This window comes from Geotrypetes seraphini, chromosome 2 (assembly GCF_902459505.1).
Source record: "Geotrypetes seraphini chromosome 2, aGeoSer1.1, whole genome shotgun sequence".
Taxonomy (NCBI): domain Eukaryota; kingdom Metazoa; phylum Chordata; class Amphibia; order Gymnophiona; family Dermophiidae; genus Geotrypetes; species Geotrypetes seraphini.
The window spans coordinates 527,310,781-527,335,160 of record NC_047085.1 but is presented as its reverse complement, the minus strand read 5'-3'; the positions used below and the strand labels follow the sequence as shown (position 1 = coordinate 527,335,160).

At 44.3% G+C, this 24,380-nt stretch overlaps 1 protein-coding gene across 3 annotated transcripts in view; it reads right to left on the bottom strand.

Moving 5' to 3' along the window:
- Positions 1-24,380, bottom strand: part of SLC4A2 (solute carrier family 4 member 2) — a 205,222-nt gene that overhangs the window by 112,349 nt on the left and 68,493 nt on the right. The window contains exon 1 of one of the 3 annotated variants that reach the window (XM_033932745.1): positions 23,504-23,627. The exons of the other annotated variants lie outside the window; for them this stretch is intronic. Within the exon in view, the coding sequence (XP_033788636.1) occupies positions 23,504-23,527 (24 nt within the window). The 5' untranslated portion in view covers positions 23,528-23,627. Of the gene's footprint in view, positions 1-23,503; positions 23,628-24,380 lie in introns of those variants that run through there. 3 annotated transcript variants of the gene reach the window in all.

Below are 24,380 nucleotides of genomic sequence, written 5' to 3'. Positions count from 1 at the left end.
ACACGTCTCCCGAAACACCCCGTTTAGCTTTGGACATTGAGCGGCAATATGAAGGCCTAGGTCATTTAGAAATACGTCCAAAACCCGGTTTTATTATCATCGCTTGGACGTTTTTGAGAAATGTTTGTCCAAGTGCCGACTTAGGCCGGTTTTTGGACGTTTTTCTCTTTCGATTATGAGCCCCATAGTTTTCAGTTGGCATCAACTGACTGTGCGGGATCTGGCTTGTTTAGTTTTACAATGGATGTGTTGGTGATCTAGCGCTCACTGCAGTGTTTAAGATGCTGCCTTTTCCTAGGTATACTCTTGTTGTGCGATATGTGGATTGTTACTAAAAATCATATTTTTCATATAGATGGGAGGTGGGGGGGTGTCAAAAAATGATGGCCCCGGGTGTCACATATGCTAGGTACGCCACTGGGCATTTGGGACCTGGGTTGGCCACTGTTGGAAACAGGATACTGGGTCTGTCCTCCCAAAGGAGCTCAGAACAAATCAGGTACTGAAGCATTTTCCCTGTCTATCCAAGTGGGGAAATGGAGGATTGCCCAGGGTTTGATCCCACAACCTCAGGGCGCTACGGCTGTAGCTCTAACCACCACACCACACTCTTGAGGTTCTTATGTACATGGATTATTGAACTAGACAAAGAATGATTAGGAAACGTTTTAGCACTAAATCTAAAATCTAAGTTGATATAGGGCAAGACTCTTTCCAAATGTTTCCCAGTAGCATGCCGTCTGCAGATGTTTTGTTCCACGTTCAAGGTCAATTTATTTGATATACCACATATAATAATAATAACTTTATTTTTGTATACCGCCATACCCCGAAGAGTTCTAGGCGGTTCACATTAGTTAGACAGAGATTACAAGTGGTTACATATCAAATTGATCATAGAGTTACAAACAGCAAGGAGAGAAGTAGGGGGGAGAGGAGGGAGACGGGGGAGGGGAGTAGATCAGAAGGGGGGGAGGAGGAGGATTGAAAAGGGGCATTAAGGGTCTTGGTCTCGGTCTCGGAATAGGTGAGTTTTGAGTAATTTTCTAAAGTCGAGGTAGTTGTAGGCCTTGAGGACCATTTGGGCTAGCCAAGGGTTTAGTTTGGCGGCTTGGAAGGCGTAGGTTTTGTCAAGGAATTTTTTTGAGTGGCATAGTTTTAGGGAGGGGAAGGCAAAGAGTTGAATTTTACGGGAGTTCTTGTAGTTGTGGTTAAGGGTGAAGTGAGGGGTGATGTAGCTTGGGGATAAACCAAATATTGTTTTGTAGCAAAAACAGGCGAATTTGAATATGATTCTGGATTCTAGTGGGAGCCAGTGGAGTTTGTGGTAGAAAGGGGTGATATGGTCCCATTTTTTCAGGTCAAATATGAGGCGGACAGCGGTGTTCTGGATCATCCTTAGTCTCCTGATGGCTTTCTTTGTGGAGCTCAAGTAGATGATGTTGCAGTAGTCCAGTATGCTAAGGATGAAGGATTGTACTAAGAGGCGGAATGAAGAGTTGTCGAAGTATTTTTTTATGGTGCGGAGTTTCCATAGTATCGAGATACTTTTCCTGACTGTGATATCAGTGTGTTTCTCGAGGGATAGATGTTTGTCCCAGTAGTGTTACACCCAGTACTTTTAAGGTTTGTTCGAGGGGGAATGTGGATCCTTTTACTTGAATTGTGGTGTCTTTGATTTTGTCTTTGGGGGTTGCTAGGAAGAATTTTGTTTTGTCTGGGTTTAGTTTTAGTCTGTAGGATAGCATCCAGAGTTCTATCTGACTAATTATGCTTGTGAGGGAGTTAAGGAGTTCTTGAGTGAAACTGGTTAGAGGGATGACTATGGTAAAGTCGTCTGCGTAGATAAAGAATTTTAGCTTGAGGCTTTGCAGGAGGTTTCCTAGGGAGGTGAGGTAGATATTGAACAGGGTGGGGGACAGAGGGGAGCCCTGTGGCACACCGCAGGAGTTTTCCCAGGAGTAGGAGAGAGAATCGTTTTTAAATACCCTGTAAGATCTGTTCCGTAGGAACCCGTTGAACCAGTTAAGGACCTGGCCGGAGATGCCAATGTAGGCAAGGCAATCTAGGAGAATGTCGTGGTCGACTAGATCAAAAGCACTGCTCAGGTCCAGTTGTAAGATCAGGGCACTGGATCCCAGGCTGAAGAGTATGTGTATGTGGTCTAGGAGGGAGGCTATGATGGTTTCGGTGCTGTGATTGGAGCGAAAGCCTGATTGGTTGTCATTTAGGATATCGAATTTTATATAAAACCAAAGTTAAAATCTAAGTGGTTTACAATAAAAATAGAAAAGGGAGGAAGATGAAGGGAAGGAAAATGTGGATTGGTACGGGGAAAAAGGAAAAGTTGAGTCTTGAATGTCGGATATCAACTCTCGGTGCGAAGATAAGAGGCGTAGAAGTTGGTGCTAGGTAGAGAATGACACGGGGACACATTTTCCCATCCCGTCCCTGCGTGTTCTTGCCCCATTCCTGCAAGCTCCATCCTCATCTGCACAAGCCTCAAGCACTTTAAAATCATACGTGTCCAAGGCTTGTGCGGGAACAGCGACAAAACTCATGGGGACGGGGCGGAGAAATTCTCTTGTGCTAGGGACAGGCATGGGGGATGGAGAGAGAGAATAAAGTAGACGGGAGCAGAAGAGTGTACGTGAGAAAGTTCATCTGCTCCACCCTCTCCATTTCACCTCAAGCCCTGCCAAAAAAAATCAGTCCTTGACTTGGATTACAAACAGCAAAATCTAGAGTTTCTAAGTAACTCTACCCTTAACAATGGTATTGGTGCCGAGAAGTTCTTTCTGCTTGTTTGCATCCTACGCAAGACATTTGGGAAAAGCCTCACCTTATGCTTTAGACTAGTTTTATAGTCCTCATGTAATTAAGTTCCTTGGACTGAGGACACAAGTGACTCCAGCTTGTGCGTTAAAGGCGCCCGTGATCACTTGACAGAAGGCTTTAGCTGGAGAAGATACATTTTCCGGTGTCCTTAGCAAAAATGGCTTTCACGTATGGAAAACTAATCACCATCTCATGATTTTCAGCTCCGTCGCTATGAAAGACGGATAATTCTCTTGTAAGTCAGTTATAGCAGCGGGTAATGTGTTGAGACTCCCTTGAAGGTCGAAATCAGGGCTGGTGCTAAAGTTTCTTCTCTCTCTCTTCCCTCCTCCACACCCCCAACTTAGCATCTACTTTCTTCTCTCCCCAAGGGTAGGAGAATGCTTTTATATGTGGGGGCATCCACACTCTCCCTCAGTTTCACCTTCAGCTCCCAAGTTCCTACATGAATTTACATATATCCCCCTAATCTAACTAGCAAATATAATGCACAGCTACATGTAAACATGCTAAGTCACTATATTACAACACGTGTCATGATTTTTGTTCTAGGGAAGCACGTGCGATTTCTTAATTGCTCATACCTAAAAAGTATAGGTTTGGACAAGTTTGGGGAGGAAAAGTCCATAGTCTGTTATTGAGAAACCACTGCTTGCCCTGAATCGCTAGCATGGAAATTGCTACACCTTGGGTACTAGTGACCTGGATTGGCCACCGTGAGAAAGGGGCTACTGGGCTTGATGGACCATTGGTCTGACCCAGTCAGGCTGTTCTTCTGTCTCTTATTTCCATAAGACTTTGCTATTGTGACCAGGAAGGTCCAATTTTGCAATTTACGTAGGTGGAGTGGGTATGAGGAGCGGGTGATGGATGAAGGAATGTCCGGATATGTGAGCGCAGATGCATGCTTGCTAGCTTGACATTTGAAAGGGTCCACCGTGCAAAAAAGGTAAATTTCTAAATATCAATGTCCTGCTCACAAAAGCAACGTTTGAGGGGAACGATAGCAATTTCCTATACTTTTGTGGCAGAGGCAATTAAGAAAGGACACATTACCCAGGAATAAAAAAAAATAACATTTTGTTAAACACGCACAAATGTCTTAGTGGATAAGAGCAATGGGTGTACACAAAATTAAGAGACGAGCTGCAGTGCCTCATTCACAGTGAACAGCTAGGCCTCGAATCAATACTAAACTTCAGGAAGGCAGTGAAAACCTACCAATTCACTTAGCCCCTCAACCCTAAATGTAATAGAACCTGAACAGGCGTATGCAGCGCTGTACATTTCAACACACAATAGACAGTCCCTGCTCAGAAGAGCTTACAATCTAATTTAGACAGGACATTTCAGGGCTGGGGAGATTATAGCGGGACTAAGTATCTGACAGCAGTGAGGGGGAGTTAAGAGTTGAAAGCAGTTTCAAAAAAAGTGGGCCTTTAGCTTAGACTTGAACACTGCCAGGGAGCACGACGTATTGATTCAGGCAGCCTGTTCCAGGCATACAGCGTCGCAAGAAAGAAGGGACGGAGTCTGGAGTTGGCAGTGGAAGAGAAGGGTACAGATAAGAGGGGCTTACCTGATGAGTGGAGATCATGGGGGGAGATGAGTGAGAGATATCGGGGGGGGGGGGGGTTTCAGAGCAAATACACTTGTAAGTCAGCAAGACGAGTTTAAACTGTATTCAGAAACAGACGGGGAGCCAATGAAGCGACTTGAGGAGAGGGGTAATGTGAGACTAGTAGCTCTCAATGAATATGAGTCACGCAGCAGCATTTTGAACGGATTGAAGAGGCGAGAAACGGGTGTTAAAAGTAATTTGCGATGTTATTCTTCTACCGAGTCGTGATGACATATGCAAATCGAGTGGTCACTCTACTACACAAGTAAGCCTAAGTGGCTCAATTGTCGTTGATCAGCTCTGGCAGTACCTCTTCTCCCCTTCCGCCTGCTCCTCGTCCCCTGAATCAAGTATGTCATTCTATGACCCATTTGAACCACTAAGTCATCCTCTAGATCACTCTGAATTATGTATGTAATACTGTAGCCCGTTCTGTAACCCTAGCTAACTAAATGAATGCTAAGGTTACTAGATGTCCAGTTTGCCCAGGTTTTGGGGCCGCGTCTGGAGAGTCATCGAGCATGAGTGGATGTGATGCAAGGACGTCACAAACATGCGTGTGACATCTGTGCATGCTTAGAAGACCTGCAGACGAAAAGACAAGGTTTGTGTGGGGACGGGGCGGGGACATGTGTCCTCTTTTTGAATGAACAAATCTGGTAACCCTAATCGATGCATTTTCGAATGGCATCTTGGCGCAGAGATGGCGTTATAGAAGTAGCATGCCCAGCTATGGAATTGTTATGTTATAATATATGTGGTCTTCTATCCTGCCAAATCCTCTAGAGTGGAGTCTGAAGCTGGTTAAAGTACGTTTCAAATTTATTAAAAATTTGATTAATCGCTTGTTCAAAATTCTAAGCGATGTACAAAAAGTTAAAATTACAAATTTCAGGGGGAGACAAAACAAACAATTATAAGTAACCAAACAAAAGGGAAAAAAATGGTGAAAGAAATACAAATAAGGAGAAACCAACAGGAGGGGTCAAAGCTTGAAATAAGTCAGAAAATAAAATTCATTAGAGGCTCCTAATCTAGCTTTCTAGCAGTCAAATGCATCATTAGAAAGAAAGCATTTGAACGGGTTCGAGATCCAATATCAGGGTACAAACGGCGATATATACGGAATTGCCCTCATAGATTATTCATTCACACTGGAATATTCCCAAATGAACCACTAAACTCCCAACAATGCTACAGAGCCGAAGTTGAAGTCCAAACTCAGGGGTCACCAATTCCTCCACTACCAAATACTGATGGGACACGAGACCCAATCAAAGCGTCATTATTTGGTACCTGCGGTGGGAATTGAACTCACAACCTCAGGGGGCCGAGGCAGCCTCCACAAACAGACAGTCAAATGCATTAACCCTACTGAGAAAAGGCAGCACTGCAAATATTCAAGACCACCAGAACAATCGTACACAGAATTGACATGTTACATAGATCGGGACACAGATCGTGAAAGTCTGCCCGGGTCCAGTCTTCGTTTTTCAATTTATAGCATTCATATTCTAATTAAAGATCCTCATGGCAACTGACCCTGAGATCTCCATTTTCACCCATGAGCCAGAGGGTAAGAAGAGTAACCAGCTCCAGGTCTAGGTGAATCAGAAATGCCACTGTGGCCCTGTCCAAGGACCTTCCTCTCCCCCTCCCCCTTCACCTTCACCATCCCTTTTCTCCATTGAATAATTTGCCCTGTACCAACGTCTGTAGTTTCCTGGATCACGCCAGAGCCTGCATTAAAAACTGGCGACATACTGGCTTCCTTCCAGTCCACAGGTACAGTGACAGATTTTAATGATAGGTTACCAGCAGCAATAATACCAGTGAATTAAAATTACAGGGTACAGGAAAAATGAGAACAAGTCCCAGGTTCTGGAGCTGGTCAGTGTTGGCTTTGATGAAATCAGGTTTCTGGTCTGGTGCCAGGATTCAGACTTCCTCTTTCCTCAGGATTATACAGAGCTTTTCCTGCTCATTCTCGGATTTTCTCTCTCACTTCTGGGAAATGAGCATCTCCGATGTCTTTGCATTTTGCACAATACAGGAGAAAATGCATCTCTGTTCCTGTTTCTATGGTGTGGCAGTGCTGACAGAGTGTGGTTCTGCAGGTGGGGTCTCTCTCTCTTGTCTCTTTGCAGGTTCTCCTCTTCCTTTGGAAAACAGATCTACTCGAGATTTCTTTTGGTTTAGAAAGGATGTTAAAACTTACCTTTCAATAAGTTTATAAATGTCTGGTTGAAAAGTAATGAGACTGTTTTTTGGGGCCTAGTGCCTAACCCTCGGTAGGTGGTGAATGGACACTCGGCCCACATCCTTGGGTGGGCCTTCAGGTAGGCAAGTCCAGGGGTGTGACAGTGTCAAACAATTACTGATGTTAATTGCAGAGTTGTGGTTGGAGTTGGTAAAACTCCAACTTCAGCATCAAAATAAAACAAAGAAACATTAGGCTGTTTATAGTTTTTTTGGCTGCTGTTTTAGAGTCTTTAATTTGTAATTTCTCAAATAGTACGTATTTTGTTTTTCTTATCTTTTCATTACTTTTTAATTTTGTTTTAGGGCTGCATTTCAATTAAAATTTGTAATGTTATTTCCCTCTGACTCTGGGCATTGGCGGGTTAAGTGAATTACCCAGAGTCAGAAAGAGCCGCAGTGGGGGGGGAAAAAAACTGGAACAGACCGAAGGTCCTTCAAGCCAAGTATCATGTTTCCAACAGTGGCCAACATACCTTTAATTGCATGATCAAAATTTTAATCTGAATGCAACCCGAATATATTGTTTACTGGAAACTTCTAGACCGCTACTAATGACTGGCGAGTCAATTCAGAGCAGTTTCCATGAGCTTCTGTAAAGGTGTTACAATTCAGAGTTAGTGTTTTCTGAGATGGTTGTCCTGGATTGAAGGGCCTTGTAAATATAAGTTGGAATCAGAGTCGAAGGGCTGATGTTCCAACTCCACAGCCCTGTTTAATTGGCATTCATTTGGACGTGGGTGCACCTACCTGCTCGTCTTGTACAACCTAAAAGGGGGGGGGGGGGGACAGAGCCCTGGTAGAGGCATGGCTGAGACAATTTAGACAGAGTGTTCTAGAATGCCAGGATTTGTACCAGGTTTCAGCAGTTGGAGGCGCTCACACCCAGTCTTGGGCACCTGGAATCTGCACTAAGCACTGTCCGTAGAAGAATCGATTAGCACTTACTTTTCCTGGTGCCTGAATCTGGCCTTTGTGATCTTTGGAGCCATTTCTCTCGGCTAGGTTTGGCAGACATAGTAACATAGTAAATGACGGCAGATAAAGACCCGAGTGGCCCGTCCAGTCTGCCCAACCATACATGCTCCATAAATTTCTTAAGATATTTCTGGGCCAGAAACCCAGAGCCCTGCCCACTAGTGTGCTTAGGTTCCATCTACTGGAGTCTCCATCAAAGCTCACTCCATCCCAGCCATCGAAACCCTCCCCAGCCCATCCCTCAACTGAATAGTCCATATTTAGGACTTCCCCCATTTATCATGAAGATAATTAATTCCTGAGGCTCTGGTACGCCTCTTTCTGCAATAATTTGGAGAGGAAAGGTATTTCCAGCAGCTCTCTCAGTACTGTGAGCAAAGCAGTACCTACTCTCCACTGAGTTGTTTCTTTATTACCAAGCAGAGTATCCCAGAAATCTTTTAAAGTCCGTTAGCTAAGGCTGTCCAAGAGATTGGTATTTCTGCTTGTTATTACACCGATGGCATCTAAAAATTGTGATATGGTTTCCAAATCATCTTCTACAATTGCCCCTAGTCTGTCTGGGACTTCCTGTCATCTTGTCAGCTCTTTTATGTTTTTCGGAGTACTTTGGCTCAGTTGCCTATCCTTTGAAGGCCGTATTGTCTCTGATCAATTTTGCTTTTGCAATTACATCAATTTAGATCAATACATCGTCTGTTGGATGTTTCGGCTCGTGTGGACTTTTGCTTTTAAGACTTGATTATTGTAATGCGTACTAGCCAAACTGCCTCAAGTTACTAAATCACTTCAAGTTATACAAAACACTGCAATTAAGATACTCTTTCATGTTTGATTATGGTTATCTACGTAAACGCTGCTATCTTTGCATCAGCTTTAATAGGTAGATTAGCTTTAATAAATGTAAATAATTTGCATAATTCACAAGATGCTTTAGTCAACATGCTCCTTTTTATTTACTCTCACTATTATGCCCTTATAAATCCTCTCAACACCTTCATTCATCCAATGAGATCCTCTTTTCTCTCCCTGGACAGCACTCAACACTTAGCTTTTTGTTTTCTTGGTCTCCACGAGTTAAGAGTGGAGTTGTATTTACTAAGAATGAGGTTATTTTTTTTAATGTATACAGACCTCATTTATGTGACTGTCTGGGGAGGACTGTATTTATGGTTTTAACATCGTCTTACTTTTGTGAGGGATGTGTGTGTGTGTGTCTTTCTTGTTCCTTCATAGTTATGGCATTCCTATGGTAATTGTATTAAAAGCAGCATAAGTGCTAATCAAACCATAAGCGGGACAAAAGCAATAGTCAAACAGTAAACTTTATGGCACAATATTCCACTTACAATGGTAAGACAATACACAGCGCAACATCTTAAGAGACAGCATAGAGGGCAGGTGAAGTTGGAGAATATAGACAGATAAGAGTTAGAAATACGGGTGATTAGTTAAGAGGGCCGACAATCTATATTCCCAAGCGATCTCTCATATCTCTTATACTGGGTATATTTGGAGTTTGCCATTGCTGGGCCAATATTAATCGAGCAGCTGTAAATGCCAAATCCATAAGTTTGAGTTGAGAAGATGATAAATCTTCCACTCCAGATCCCAATAATGCCTTATCAGCACTCATATCAAGAGGAATCTGGATTAATTTACTCACATAACGAAATACTTGCTCTCAGTATTTCTGGATCTTTTGACATTCCCACCAATGTACCTCTTTCCCCACATCCCTTCCAAAAAGCATCGTTTTTCTCTTTAGTACATTTGCTAATTGGAACCGGCGTGATATACCATCTTACTAAGAGTTTAATAGCATTTTCCACCAAAGCAGCTGCTCCGGCTATGTGGAAGAGGTGGAATACAATCATTCCCCACTCGTCAGTTGACCATTCCTTCAAGTCTTTTTCCCATGCTTTCATATACGATGTTTTTGTATTTTTATCCTCATGTATAATTTTATATAACACCCTTTAGCAACCGGACTCCCCGGATCTTTTTCAAATTCAGATTTTCCTTAAAACTTCTTTTCCCATCCCCTTACATGCCATAATATAATTTTTCACCTGTAAGTAGGAGAAAAGATCTCCTACTTCCAAGTGATATTGATCCTGAAGGTCTACGAATACTTTAACCTTTCCTTCCTCCATCAGTTGGCCAAAACATTTCAGTCCTTTTAGCTCCCACTTTTTAAAAAATTCCCCTCTCCCTTCCTGGTATAAAATCTTGCGCATATAATATAGGAGAATAATAAATACTTTTTTCTTTTCCTAAAAGTTTTTTCCTCACAGTTTTCCATATTCCTATAAGGGTTACTTATATTCATTATTTCTTTCTCTCTCCAAACCCATGGTAAATATTTCAAATCTCTAATACCCTCTGTCCCATCTAACATTCCCTGTTCTGCCCTTACCCATAATTCCATGCCATTCAACTATCGCTCTTAATTGAGCCGCTCTATAATTCTCTAAAGAAGACATGCCTTAATCCTCCTTCCACCTTATGCATTGCACATCTTCCTACCCTTGGACTCTTTTACCAGGCCGCCCGAAGAGGGGGAAGTAAGGGAGGGGGTGTTTTTCAATGTTTAAATGATAGGATGTATTATCTCAATATATATTCATTTATGAAATATGCTAATTATGTTAATGTAATTTATAATTTGTATTGAGATTATTGTGAGCTATATATATTTTTTTTTTTTTTGGTAAAAATTATTCAAATAAAGAATTATGAAAAAAAAAGAAATAAGGGTGATTAACTTGAGAAAAAGTTGCACGTGAAGTCAGAAAAGTCTGCTCTTCAAAACGTTTCCTTACTTTTGTATTTTCACACTCAACCCCCCCAAAACATTATTTTCTGATGGCATTAAGAAGTTCGAAGGATGCTGGGAAAAATGTACCACAAAACAGAGCGATTATGTGAAAAAGGGATGTCATTTGCTTTTGAGATATTTAATAGAGTTAAAAAATATAAAAGTGTGAAAACTTTTTGAAAATTCCTCGCATAAACCTTACATCTTAACTCCTTCTGCACATATTTCAGGTAGGCTGTTTTGTGGAGAATTTCACGTGTTTATAGCCCCAGATAAGCACCATTTCTGTTCACAAAACACTGTATTTTCTCCTCAAATGGATTACTTTGCACAGATTGTCCTGCACCTCACATCTGGTCTATTTCCTGATGGTGCAGATAGATGGACCCAAAATTCCTCGCTCAGTGCAATGAGACCAGGAATCTGCTCTATTCTCCTGTCCGTGATGGCGGCTCATGAAGTCTGACCAAACAGCATGGAGCTGCATCAGGACTTCAAATTCCTTTTGGCAATCCATGTACAAAATTCTTTGAGCTTTGGCAGAGTGATCACATCTCTTACCTCAGTCATGCTGCAGGAGTCTTCTCTTCTGTTGCAGAGAGAGAGTCTGTCCTGTGTACGATGCTCTACTTGGTCAGGCAGCTGTCTGCAGCTGGTTCTAGCCTTATGTCCTCTTAAGGTGAAAGCTGTAGGACACAGCCCCAACCACCCCCTCTGCTTCAGATCTGCTCATAATAATTCCCTTCCTATGGTGCTGGTATCAGGATTGAGGCCACGCCAAATATTGACTGTGGAGCTTTTTTATGTGGCTATCAGCAGAGAACCAGGGCGAGAGATTAAAGGAAAGGAGGTCAACTCAAGGAGAGGGGTACTGCTGTGTGCGAGAGGAAGGTCAGCAGCTTCACCTTCAGAGCTGAGATGGATGTCCAGCATGAAGGGAACTGCTCCGGTTTGATGCTGGACAGCAGTCTGGGGCAACCTGTCCTTCCCTTGACATCAACACCTGCGCACGCCACAAGCAGTGTCTGACCACAGAAGAGTGTATAAAAAGAGAGAAAGAGAAAGCGAGATGGAGCACTCAGGAAAGGAAAGAACTCTGTATAATCATGGGGAAAGAGAGAAACAGATATGCATCTCCTCCTGTTCAGAGATGCTCATTTCCCAGAACAGAGAGAGAAAAAAAATCAAAGAATGAGCAGAAAAACTCTCAATAATCCTGGGGAGAAGAAGAGACACAACAGCAAAATCAGTTGTCCTTGCTCAGGTCATATTTCTTGCCTCGTGGTCCGTCAAGAACCCTGGAACTGTTCTCATTCTAGTCCTCTCCAGCAGGGATATTTTTGTGAATGAAAATATTAATCAGAACTAAAATTTTTGGTCATTATTTCTTGAGATCTAGAACTAAAAATATCATTTTTTCATAATGAAAATGGACTAAGAATTTAGGCCCTCTCTTACTAAGTGGCAGTCGAGGTTTCTACTGCAGCCTGGGGAGCTAAATGCTCAAACGTTGCTCCGATGCTCACAGGAATTCATTGTTGGAGTATTTAGCGCTCTGGGTCACGGTAGAAACCTTTATTGTGGCTTATTAAAAGGGGGAGGGGGGTTATTGACTCAAACAGAATATGATTAATTTCCATGAACAAAAATTTCAGTATTCAATGTAACGCTGATTTTTAAGAAGGTTTTCCAGGGAGGATCTGGGGAATGACAGGCTCGTAAGCCTGACGGGAACTATTATAAAGAATAAAATTACAGAACATGTAGACAAACATGGTTTAATGGAACAGAGTCAACATGAGTTCAGCCAAGAGAGATCTTGCCTCACCAATGTGCTGCATTTTTTGGAAGGTGTGAATAAACATATGGATAAAGGAGAGCCGGTTAATGTAGATTTTCAGAAAGCTTTCAACAAAGTTCCTCATGAAATGCTCCTGAACAAATTAAAGAGTTGTGGAATAGAAGGTCATGTTTTATTGTGGATTAGGAATTGATTATTGGACAGAAAATAGAGGGTAGGATTAAATGGGCATTTTTCTCAATGGAGGAGGGTAAACTGTGGTGTGCCACAGGGATCTGTACTAGGATAGGTGCTATTTAACTTATTTATAAAAGAAATTTATGTTTATTTAAAATTTTTGACCATACTTTGGTTTAGCAACAGCACAGTTTACAATTAATGAAAAAAAGATAAACTGGAACTACAAGTTAGGTGATTAAATTTGCAGATTTAATCTAATCTTCTATTTGTGTGTCACGCATACCTACTCAGGCTCAAGGCGACATCGGCTGACACTAAACTGTTCAAAGTTGTTAAAACGCATGCGGATTGTGAAAAATTGCAGGTGGACCTTACGGCCTCTTTTGCAAAGACGTGCTAGCGGCTGCACTGCGCTAACAGCCCCGAAGCCCATAGAGATATAAAGGGCTTCGGGGCTGTTGCTTTGTGGCAGCTGCTAACGCGGCTTTGTAAAAGAGGCCGTTAGGAAACTGGAAGACGGGGCGTCCAAATGGCAGAAGAAATTTAATGTGGACCAATGCAAAGTGATGCACATTGGGAAGAAGAACCCAAAATCAGAGTTACCGGATGCTAGAATCTACCTTGGGGATCTGGGTGTCATTATAGACAATACGATGAAACCTTCCACCCCATGTGAGGCGGCAGCCAAAAAAGAAAAGAGGATGCTGGGAATTATGAAAAAAGGGAGGGTTAACAAGACTAAGAATGTCCTAATGCCCCTGTATCTCTCCATGGTGGGACCTCATCTGGAGTATTGCATTCAGTTCTGGTCTCCTTATCTGAAGAAAGATATAGTGGTGCTAGAAAAGGTTCAAAGAAGAGCGACCAAGATGATAAAGGGGATGGAACTCCTCTCGTATGAGGAAAGACTAAAACGGTTAGAGCTCTTCAGCTTGGAAAAGAGACGGCTGAGGGGAGATAGGATTGAAGTCTACCAAATCCTGAGCAGGAAAAAGTGAATTGATTCTTAATTCTTTCTAAAAGACAAATAGGAGAAAATATTAGAAGATAAGAGCATAAGAATAGCCATCTAGTCCAGTAGCCCATCCTCACGGTGGCCAATCCACGTCCCTAGAACTTGGCCAAAACCCAAAGCGTAGCAACATTCCATGCAGTGGCTTCCCCCATGTCTGTCTCATTAACAACCTATGGACTTTTCCTCCAGGAACCTGTCCAAACCTTTCTTAAAACCAGCTATGCTATCACTCAAAAAATAGTTAAGCTCTGGAATGTGTTGCCAGAGGCTGTGGTAAGAGCAGTTCATGTAACTGGTTTTAAAAAAGGTTTGTACAAGTTCCTGGAGGAAAAGTCCACAGTCTGCTGTTGAGACAGACATGGGGGAAGCCACTGCTTGCCCTGGATCGGTGGCATGGAATATTGCTGCTCCTATTTGGGCTAGATGGACCATTGGCTATTCCTACGTAAGTTATAAGTGATGTAGACTGTTTTATCCAACCCCCCGGCCTGCTCTTGGGCACCTTTACTGGTAGCTGGCAGAAATCCCAACATTTTTACTAAAAAAAGAGGATGCGTGGCCCCGCCTCATTCCACCCCTGGCCCCGCCCTGTATCGCTCCCAGTCCTGCCCCATTCTACCTACAGCCTCACCTCATTCCGCCCGCAAACCCTGGCCCCACACACACCTCATTTCTTTGGGGGCGCATGCATGTGACATCATTGCGATGCATCCATGCATGTGCACATGCGCTCCAGACGCAACCCTGAGTTCAGTGGTTGAAAACCCATCCAGATGTTTGGACAGTCTTCAAAACAGAGGACATGTGCGGGTAACTCTGCTCAAGCCCTGGAAATGCTGCTCTTCATCTCCCCGAGACCACCAATGCTGGCACGTCTGCAGAAACCCTGGTCCTGGCCTCTGCTAACCCTTGCTTTTTGCGCATGTGCAGAAAACTGAAACTGTATAGCTGCTGAACGCAGCAGACAGTAAAAAAACTGGGTTTTCCACGTCATCCTCAGCTGGCAGGGCCTGGGATTCCCACTAGATAGCACAGACATTTCTTTTTCTTGATGCTTTTGAGACCTTTTCAGGGCTACATAGTTTTATTTTACCTTTTGACACCCCCTCCTTTTGGTTTTTTCCCTATAGGTTCTCTCTTTTTACTTGAAAATTGTAGTTCTACCCCGTTTCCCTTGTTGTTTCTGTTTGTTTTTAATAAGTATTAATGTTTTAAATGATGTTTTTAAGACCGTGTACACCGCCTAGAAGGCTGATTGGGCAGTATATGAAATTTTAAATAAACTTGTAAGGGGGGGTGAGGGGGGGCGTTGCACCCTGGACACCGTGTTAGTGGGGGCGCTGGCACTCCTCCTCCTCCTCTCTGCCCCCCTACCACCTCTTCCCATTCCTCCTCTCCCCTCCTGGAATAGGCACATGGGATCTCTTAGAGAGAGGAAGAGATAACAGTTACTGTGGATGGGCAGACTGGACGGGCCATTTGGCCTTTAGCTGCCGTCATGTTTCTATTAGGCACGTGGGTTCTCTGAGAGAGAGAAAGAGATAATGGTTACTGTGGATGGGCAGACTGGATGGGCCATTTGGCCTTTATCTGCCGTCATGTTTCTATGTTTCTATTAGGCACGTGGGATCTCTCTGAGAGAGAAAGAGATAATGGTTACTGCGGACGGGCAGACTGGATGGGCCATTTGGCCTTTATCTGCCGTCATGTTTCTATGTTTCTATTAGGCACATGGGATCTCTGAGAGAGAGAAAGAGATAATGGTTACTGCGGATGGGCACACTAGACGGGCCATTTGACCTTTATCTGCCGTCATGTTTCTATGTTTCTATTAGGCACGTGGGATCTCTCGGAGAGAGGAAGAGATAATGGTTACTGCGGATGGGCAGACTGGATGGGCCATTTGGCCTTTATCTGCCGTCATGTTTCTATGTTTCTATTAGGCACATGGGATCTCTGAGAGAGAGAAAGAGATAATGGTTACTGCGGATGGGCAGACTGGACGGGCCATTTGGCCTTTATCTGCCGTCATGTTTCTATGTTTCTATTAGGCACGTGGGATCTCTCGGAGAGAGGAAGAGATAACGGTTACTGTGGATGGGCAGACTGGACGGGCCATTTGGCCTTTAGCTGCCGTCATGTTTCTATTAGGCACGTGGGTTCTCTGAGAGAGAGAAAGAGATAATGGTTACTGCGGATGGGCAGACTGGATGGGCCATTTGGCCTTTATCTGCCGTCATATTTCTATGTTTCTATTAGGCACGTGGGATCTCTCGGAGAGAGAAAGAGATCATGGTTACTGCGGATGGGCAGACTGGACGGGCCATTTGGCCTTTATCTATCGTCATGTTTCTATGTTTCTATTAGGCACGTGGGATCTCTGAGAGAGAAAGAGATAATGGTTACTGCGGATGGGCAGACTGGACGGGCCATTTGGCCTTTATCTGCCGTCATGTTTCTATGTTTCTATTAGGCACATGGGATCTCTGAGAGAGAGAAAGAGATAATGGTTACTGCGGATGGGCAGACTGGATGGGCCAATTGGCCTTTATCTGCCGTCATGTTTCTATGTTTCTATTAGGCACGTGGGATCTCTCGGAGAGAGGAAGAGATAATGGTTACTGTGGATGGTCAGACTGGATGGGCCATTTGGCCTTTATCTGCCGTCATGTTTCTATGTTTCTATTAGGCACGTGGGATCTCTCGGAGAGAGGAAGAGATAATGGTTACTGCGGATGGGCAGACTGGATGGGCCATTTGGCCTTTATCTGCCGTCATGTTTCTATGTTTCTATTAGGCACATGGGATCTCTGAGAGAGAGAAAGAGATAATGGTTACTGCGGATGGGCAGACTGGATGGGCCATTTGGCCTTTATCTGCCGTCATGTTTCTATGTTTCTATTAGGCACGTGGGATCTCTCGGAGAGAGGAAGAGATAACAGTTACTGTGGATGGGCAGACTGGACGGGCCATTTGGCCTTTAGCTGCCGTCATGTTTCTATTAGGCACGTGGGTTCTCTGAGAGAGAGAAAGAGATAATGGTTACTGCGGATGGGCAGACTGGATGGGCCATTTGGCCTTTATCTGCCGTCATATTTCTATGTTTCTATTAGGCACGTGGGATCTCTCGGAGAGAGAAAGAGATCATGGTTACTGCGGATGGGCAGACTGGACGGGCCATTTGGCCTTTATCTATCGTCATGTTTCTATGTTTCTATTAGGCACGTGGGATCTCTGAGAGAGAAAGAGATAATGGTTACTGCGGATGGGCAGACTGGACGGGCCATTTGGCCTTTATCTGCCGTCATGTTTCTATGTTTCTATTAGGCACATGGGATCTCTGAGAGAGAGAAAGAGATAATGGTTACTGCGGATGGGCAGACTGGATGGGCCATTTGGCCTTTATCTGCCGTCATGTTTCTATGTTTCTATTAGGCACGTGGGATCTCTCGGAGAGAGAAAGAGATAATGGTTACTGCGGATGGGCAGACTGGATGGGCCATTTGGCCTTTATCTGCCGTCATGTTTCTATGTTTCTATTAGGCACGTGGGATCTCTGAGAGAGAAAGAGATAATGGTTACTGCGGATGGGCAGACTGGATGGGCCATTTGGCCTTTATCTGCCGTCATGTTTCTATGTTTCTATTAGGCACATGGGATCTCTGAGAGAGAGAAAGAGATAATGGTTACTGCGGATGGGCAGACTGGATGGGCCATTTGGCCTTTATCTGCCGTCATGTTTCTATGTTTCTATTAGGCACGTGGGATCTCTCGGAGAGAGAAAGAGATAATGGTTACTGCGGATGGGCAGACTGGATGGGCCATTTGGCCTTTATCTGCCGTCATGTTTCTATGTTTCTATTAGGCACGTGGGTTCTCTGAGAGAGAGAAAGAGATAATGGTTACTGCGGATTGGCAGACTGGATGGGCCATTTGGCCTTTATCTGCCGTCATGTTTCTATGTTTCTATTAGGCACGTGGGATCTCTTAGAGAGAGAAAGAGATAATGGTTACTGTGGATGGGCAGACTGGATGGGCCATTTGGCCTTTATCTGCCGTCATGTTTCTATGTTTCTATTAGGCACGTGGGATCTCTCGGAGAGAGGAAGAGATAATGGTTACTGTGGATGGGCCGACTGGATGGGCCATTTGGCCTTTATCTGCCGTCATGTTTCTATGTTTCTATTAGGCACATGGGATCTCTGAGAGAGAGAAAGAGATAATGGTTACTGCGGATGGGCAGACTGGATGGGCCATTTGGCCTTTATCTGCCGTCATGTTTCTATGTTTCTATTAGGCACGTGGGATCTCTCGGAGAGAGAAAGAGATAATGGTTACTGCGGATGGGCAGACTGGATGGGCCATTTGGCCTTTATCTGCCGTCATGTTTCTATGTTTCTATTAGGCACGTGGGTTCTCTGAGAGAGAGAAAGAGATAATGGTTACTGCGGATGGGCAGACTGGATGGGCCATTTGGCCTTTATCTGCCGTCATGTTTCTATGTTTCTATTAGGCACGTGGGATCTCTGAGAGAGAGAAAGAGATAATGGTTACTGTGGATGGGCAGACTGGATGGGCCATTTGGCCTTTATCTGCCGTCATGTTTCTATGTTTCTATTAGGCATGTGGGATCTCTCGGAGAGAGGAAGAGATAACAGTTATTGCGGATGGGCAGACTGGATGGGCCATTTGGCCTTTATCTGCCGTCATGTTTCTATGTTTCTATTAGGCACGTGGGATCTCTGAGAGAGAGAAAGAGATAATGGTTACTGCGGATGGGCAGACTGGATGGGCCATTTGGCCTTTATCTGCCGTCATGTTTCTATGTTTCTATTAGGCACGTGGGATCTCTGAGAGAGAGAAAGAGATAATGGTTACTGCGGATGGGCAGACTGGATGGGCCATTTGGCCTTTATCTGCTGTCATGTTTCTATGTTTCTATTAGGCACGTGGGATCTCTTAGAGAGAGGAAGAGATAATGGTTACTGCGGATGGGCAAACTGGATGGGCCATTTGGCCTTTATCTGCCGTCATGTTTCTATGTTTCTATTAGGCACGTGGGATCTCTGAGAGAGAGAAAGAGATAATGGTTACTGCGGATGGGCAGACTGGATGGGCCATTTGGCCTTTATCTGCCGTCATGTTTCTATGTTTCTATTAGGCACGTGGGATCTCTGAGAGAGAGAAAGAGATAATGGTTACTGCGGATGGGCAGACTGGATGGGCCATTTGGCCTTTATCTGCCGTCATGTTTCTATGTTTCTATTAGGCACGTGGGATCTCTCAGAGAGAGAAAGAGATAATGGTTACTGCGGATGGGCAGACTGGATGGGCCATTTGGCCTTTATCAGCCGTCATGTTTCTATGTTTCTATTAGGCACATGGGATCTCTGAGAGAGAGAAAGAGATAATGGTTACTGCGGATGGGCAGACTGGATGGGCCATTTGGCCTTTATCAGCCATCATGTTTCTATGTTTCTATTAGGCACGTGGGATCTCTGAGAGAGAGAAAGAGATAATGGTTACTGCGGATGGGCAGACTGGATGGGCCATTTGGCCTTTATCTGCCGTCATGTTTCTATGTTTCTATTAGGCACGTGGGATCTCTGAGAGAGAGAAAGAGATAATGGTTACTGCGGATGGGCAGACTGGATGGGCCATTTGGCCTTTATCTGCCGTCATGTTTCTATGTTTCTATTAGGCACGTGGGATCTCTGAGAGAGAGAAAGAGATAATGGTTACTGCGGATGGGCAGACTGGATGGGCCATTTGGCCTTTATCTGCCGTCATGTTTCTATGTTTCTATTAGGGACGTGGGATCTCTCGGAGAGAGGAAGAGATAATGGTTACTGTGGATGGGCCGACTGGATGGGCCATTTGGCCTTTATCTGCCGTCATGTTTCTATGTTTCTATTAGGCACATGGGATCTCTGAGAGAGAGAAAGAGATAATGGTTACTGCGGATGGGCAGACTGGATGGGCCATTTGGCCTTTATCTGCCGTCATGTTTCTATGTTTCTATTAGGCACGTGGGATCTCTGAGAGAGAGAAAGAGATAATGGTTACTGCGGATGGGCAGACTGGATGGGCCATTTGGCCTTTATCTGCCGTCATGTTTCTATGTTTCTATTAGGCACGTGGGATCTCTGAGAGAGAGAAAGAGATAATGGTTACTGCGGATGGGCAGACTGGATGGGCCATTTGGCCTTTAGCTGCCATCATGTTTCTATGTTTCTATTAGGCAAGTGGGATCTCTGAGAGAGAGAAAGAGATAATGGTTACTGTGGATGGGCAGACTGGATGGGCCATTTGGCCATTATCAGCCGTCATGTTTCTATGTTTCTATTAGGCATGTGGGATCTCTGAGAGAGAGAAAGAGATAATGGTTACTGTGGATGGGCAGACTGGATGGGCCATTTGGCCTTTAGCTGCCATCATGTTTCTATGTTTCTATTAGGCAAGTGGGATCTCTGAGAGAGAGAAAGAGATAATGGTTACTACGGATGGGCAGACTGGATGGGCCATTTGGCCATTATCAGCCGTCATGTTTCTATGTTTCTATTAGGCAAGTGGGATCTCTGAGAGAGAGAAAGAGATAATGGTTACTGCGGATGGGCAGACTGGATGGGCCATTTGGCCTTTATCTGCCGTCATGTTTCTATGTTTCTATTAGGCACGTGGGATCTCTGAGAGAGAGAAAGAGATAATGGTTACTGCGGATGGGCAGACTGGATGGGCCATTTGGCCTTTAGCTGCCATCATGTTTCTATGTTTCTATTAGGCAAGTGGGATCTCTGAGAGAGAGAAAGAGATAATGGTTACTGTGGATGGGCAGACTGGATGGGCCATTTGGCCATTATCAGCCGTCATGTTTCTATGTTTCTATTAGGCATGTGGGATCTCTGAGAGAGAGAAAGAGATAATGGTTACTGTGGATGGGCAGACTGGATGGGCCATTTGGCCTTTAGCTGCCATCATGTTTCTATGTTTCTATTAGGCAAGTGGGATCTCTGAGAGAGAGAAAGAGATAATGGTTACTACGGATGGGCAGACTGGATGGGCCATTTGGCCATTATCAGCCGTCATGTTTCTATGTTTCTATTAGGCATGTGGGATCTCTGAGAGAGAGAAAGAGATAATGGTTACTGTGGATGGGCAGACTGGATGGGCCATTTGGCCTTTAGCTGCCATCATGTTTCTATGTTTCTATTAGGCAAGTGGGATCTCTGAGAGAGAGAAAGAGATAATGGTTACTACGGATGGGCAGACTGGATGGGCCATTTGGCCATTATCAGCCGTCATGTTTCTATGTTTCTATTAGGCATGTGGGATCTCTGAGAGAGAGAAAGAGATAATGGTTACTGCGGATGGGCAGACTGGATGGGCCATTTGGCCTTTAGCTGCCATCATGTTTCTATGTTTCTATTAGGCAAGTGGGATCTCTGAGAGAGAGAAAGAGATAATGGTTACTGTGGATGGGCAGACTGGATGGGCCATTTGGCCATTATCAGCCGTCATGTTTCTATGTTTCTATTAGGCATGTGGGATCTCTGAGAGAGAGAAAGAGATAATGGTTACTGTGGATGGGCAGACTGGATGGGCCATTTGGCCTTTAGCTGCCATCATGTTTCTATGTTTCTATTAGGCAAGTGGGATCTCTGAGAGAGAGAAAGAGATAATGGTTACTACGGATGGGCAGACTGGATGGGCCATTTGGCCATTATCAGCCGTCATGTTTCTATGTTTCTATTAGGCACATGGGATCTCTGAGAGAGAGAGAGAGATAATGGTTACTGCGGATGGGCAGACTGGATGGGCCATTTGGCCTTTATCTGCCGTCATGTTTCTATGTTTCTATTAGGCATGTGGGATCTCTGAGAGAGAGAAAGAGATAATGGTTACTGCGGATGGGCAGACTGGATGGGCCATTTGGCCTTTATCTGCCGTCATGTTTCTATGTTTCTATTAGGCACGTGGGATCTCTCAGAGAGAGGAAGAGATAATGGTTACTGCGATGGGCAGACTGGATGGGCCTTTTGGCCTTTAGCTGCCATCATGTTTCTATGTTTTAAATCTACTACTTAGTAGCTTCATCACATGTCCCCTAGTCCCAGTATTTTTGGAAAGAGTGAGCAAGCGATTCCACTCCGCTTATTATTTTATAGACCTCTATCATATCACCCCTGAGCCGTCTACTCTCCAAGCCGAAGATCCCTAGCCGCTTTTGCCTTTCCTCATGGGGAAGTCGTCCCATCACTTTTAGCATTTTTGTCACCCTTCTCTGTACCTTTTCTAATTCCGCTCTATCTTTTATGAGATAAGGCGACCAGAACTGCACACAGCATTCGAGGTATGGCCGTACCATAGAGTGATACAAAGGTATTGTAATATTTTCATCTTTGTTTTCCATCCCTTTCCTGATAATTCCTAATATTCTATTTGCTTTCTTAGCTGCTGCCACACACTGAGCTGAGGGCTTCAAAATATGAAGGATAACTCCTAGATTGATATCTTCAGCTTAACAACAGGGAGTCCCAGAAGACAACAATAGTGACTAATGGCCCAGGCATTAGTAAGCATGCATAATGCTCTCTCATCAAGGTATGGTCTCGATTTTCCATAATGAGCAACAAAAACACAGCTAATGAATGAAAACCACAAATTTCTGGTTCCTGCTGATAGGAAGACAGCCTTCGGCCAACTGGCTCCTTGAGACTGTAATAGCCGACCAGGCTCATGAGGTGGCAAACAAGTATATTCATCAATTAGCAACCATTTAAGGAACGTTTTTCATGGAGAGGGTGGTAGATGCTTGGAATGTCCTCTTGAGTGAGGTGGTGGAGAATGGAAAAAAATGAACCCAGTGGATCTCTAAGTAGAAGACAAATGCAATGGATTGAAGAACAAGGTCCAGCACTAGGCAGACTTGCACGGTCTGTGTCCCGTACAAGGAGAGGGCATCGATGGAAGCTCCAGTAATTTAGAACATGGGGAAGGTGCTGGGTGGACTTTTACGGTCTGTATTCCACAAATGATGTGACGGTTTGGGTAGGCTGGAGTGAGAGTCGACGACAAGTCCAGTAATTGGAACCCTAGGTATCGCGCTTCGATGGTAATTCCGCTGGTTCTGAGCGGATTTCTAAGGTCTAGCACCCAATAATGTCAAAGGAATGAAGACAATTCCATTTAAGCATGAATTTATAATCAGAGTAACTGTTGGGTTAGATTGGATGGACTACGTTACTATTTTTTTTTAAGGCAGACATCAATGAAATAAAAAGAGCATGAAAGCAATAAGTACCATTGTGTCTTCTTGTCTTTGTCAAACACCTCAACCCAGTCTTCAGGATGCATCCAGGATATCCACAATGAATATACATGAGAGAAATTTGCCTGTACTGTCTCCATGGAAATTGATCTCATGCATATTCATTTTGGATATGCTGGAAACCCAACTGGGTAAGTTGAGAACCCCCAACACAGAGGCAAAACAACCCGGCCTATATACAACAAAGCGTTACCCACGACCCAATAACATGTCCCCCAATACGTTGATGGAAATGCCTCTGCTATCTATGCAAACAGTATGGCGTTGACAGGTCCCTGCCCCAAAGACCTGTTTCCCCTATCCCACCTTCCTCCCTCCCTACAGCTGTTTTTGCTCCTGTCCTGAAGCCCCCACATCTTCCTTCAGCCACTGTGGCCTGGTGGTGGGAGATCACAAGGAATGATTCTGAATCCCCTGATCGAGGGCCCGAGCGTCCTGCAGCTCGGTGCTCTTAAGAGCTCTATCCAGACAGTTTCTCAGGCAGTCGCTTATTTCGTAGAAAGGTGTGAATGCTGAGAGGGCTGGATGGCAGAGCACTCAGGGCTGAATTACTGCACAATCTGGTGATGGGAACGGACCATTATGAACAATTTGTTCTGTAACTGTGGTTATAGATGTGCCAGATGTAAGGTAGTGAATTTAATCAGCTGTAATTCTCTTACCTGGGCAGCAAGAAGGAAATCCATGTACTTCTCTCAGGAGACACTCAGAGAGGATGAGAGAGAGAGATCCCCACCCCTATGGAGAGACAAGGGACCCAGGCCTGAGATGTTACCCCCCCACCCCTCACTCCCAGGGAGCTGCACTCACAAAGGCAACTCTGCATGCTGAAAAAGCCAGCCTGGGCAGCAGTCACTCCTTCCACGCTGCGTGATTGAGTCACACTGCAAGGTAGTCATTGCCCAATCGCACGGTGACTGCCCCGGGATGCCACAAAACTGGCACTCTACGAAGGGGTTAACGATTAACCTTCCCTCAGTTAGGAGGAACAGAAGAGACCCTGTGTGGACTAACAGAGTTAACAGCAAACAGTGATAAGGAAGAAAATGTGTTTTTAATAATTACAGCACGAGTGTCCACTTATCCACTGCGCCTGTCTCGGCTCACCTACAGAGGCTGCTCAGGGCAAACTGCTCCTGGATATGGAGGAAAGAGCAAAAAAAAATAAAAAATACCCTTACGTCTGTGAGAGAGTCACTGTGTACATAGAGGGAGAAGCACAGTTCCCAAAACCGAGAGAGAAAGACCAAGAATGAACAGGGAAAATTCTAGATATGCCCGTGAAAGAGGAGAAATAGACTCGGAAATGCATTTCCCCCTCCTGTACTATGTAAATACAAAGATCAGAGATTCACTTCCCAAAAGTAACAGAGAAAATCAGAGAATTAACAAGAAAAACTCTGGGTAAAAAGAGAAGAAATAGATCAGAGTTGTTCATTTCCCAGAAGTGTGAGAGAAAACAGAGAATGAGCAGGAAAACCTCTGGATAATCCTGGGGGAAGAAGAACAGATTCTGCTAGCAGGGAAGAATTGATTCCT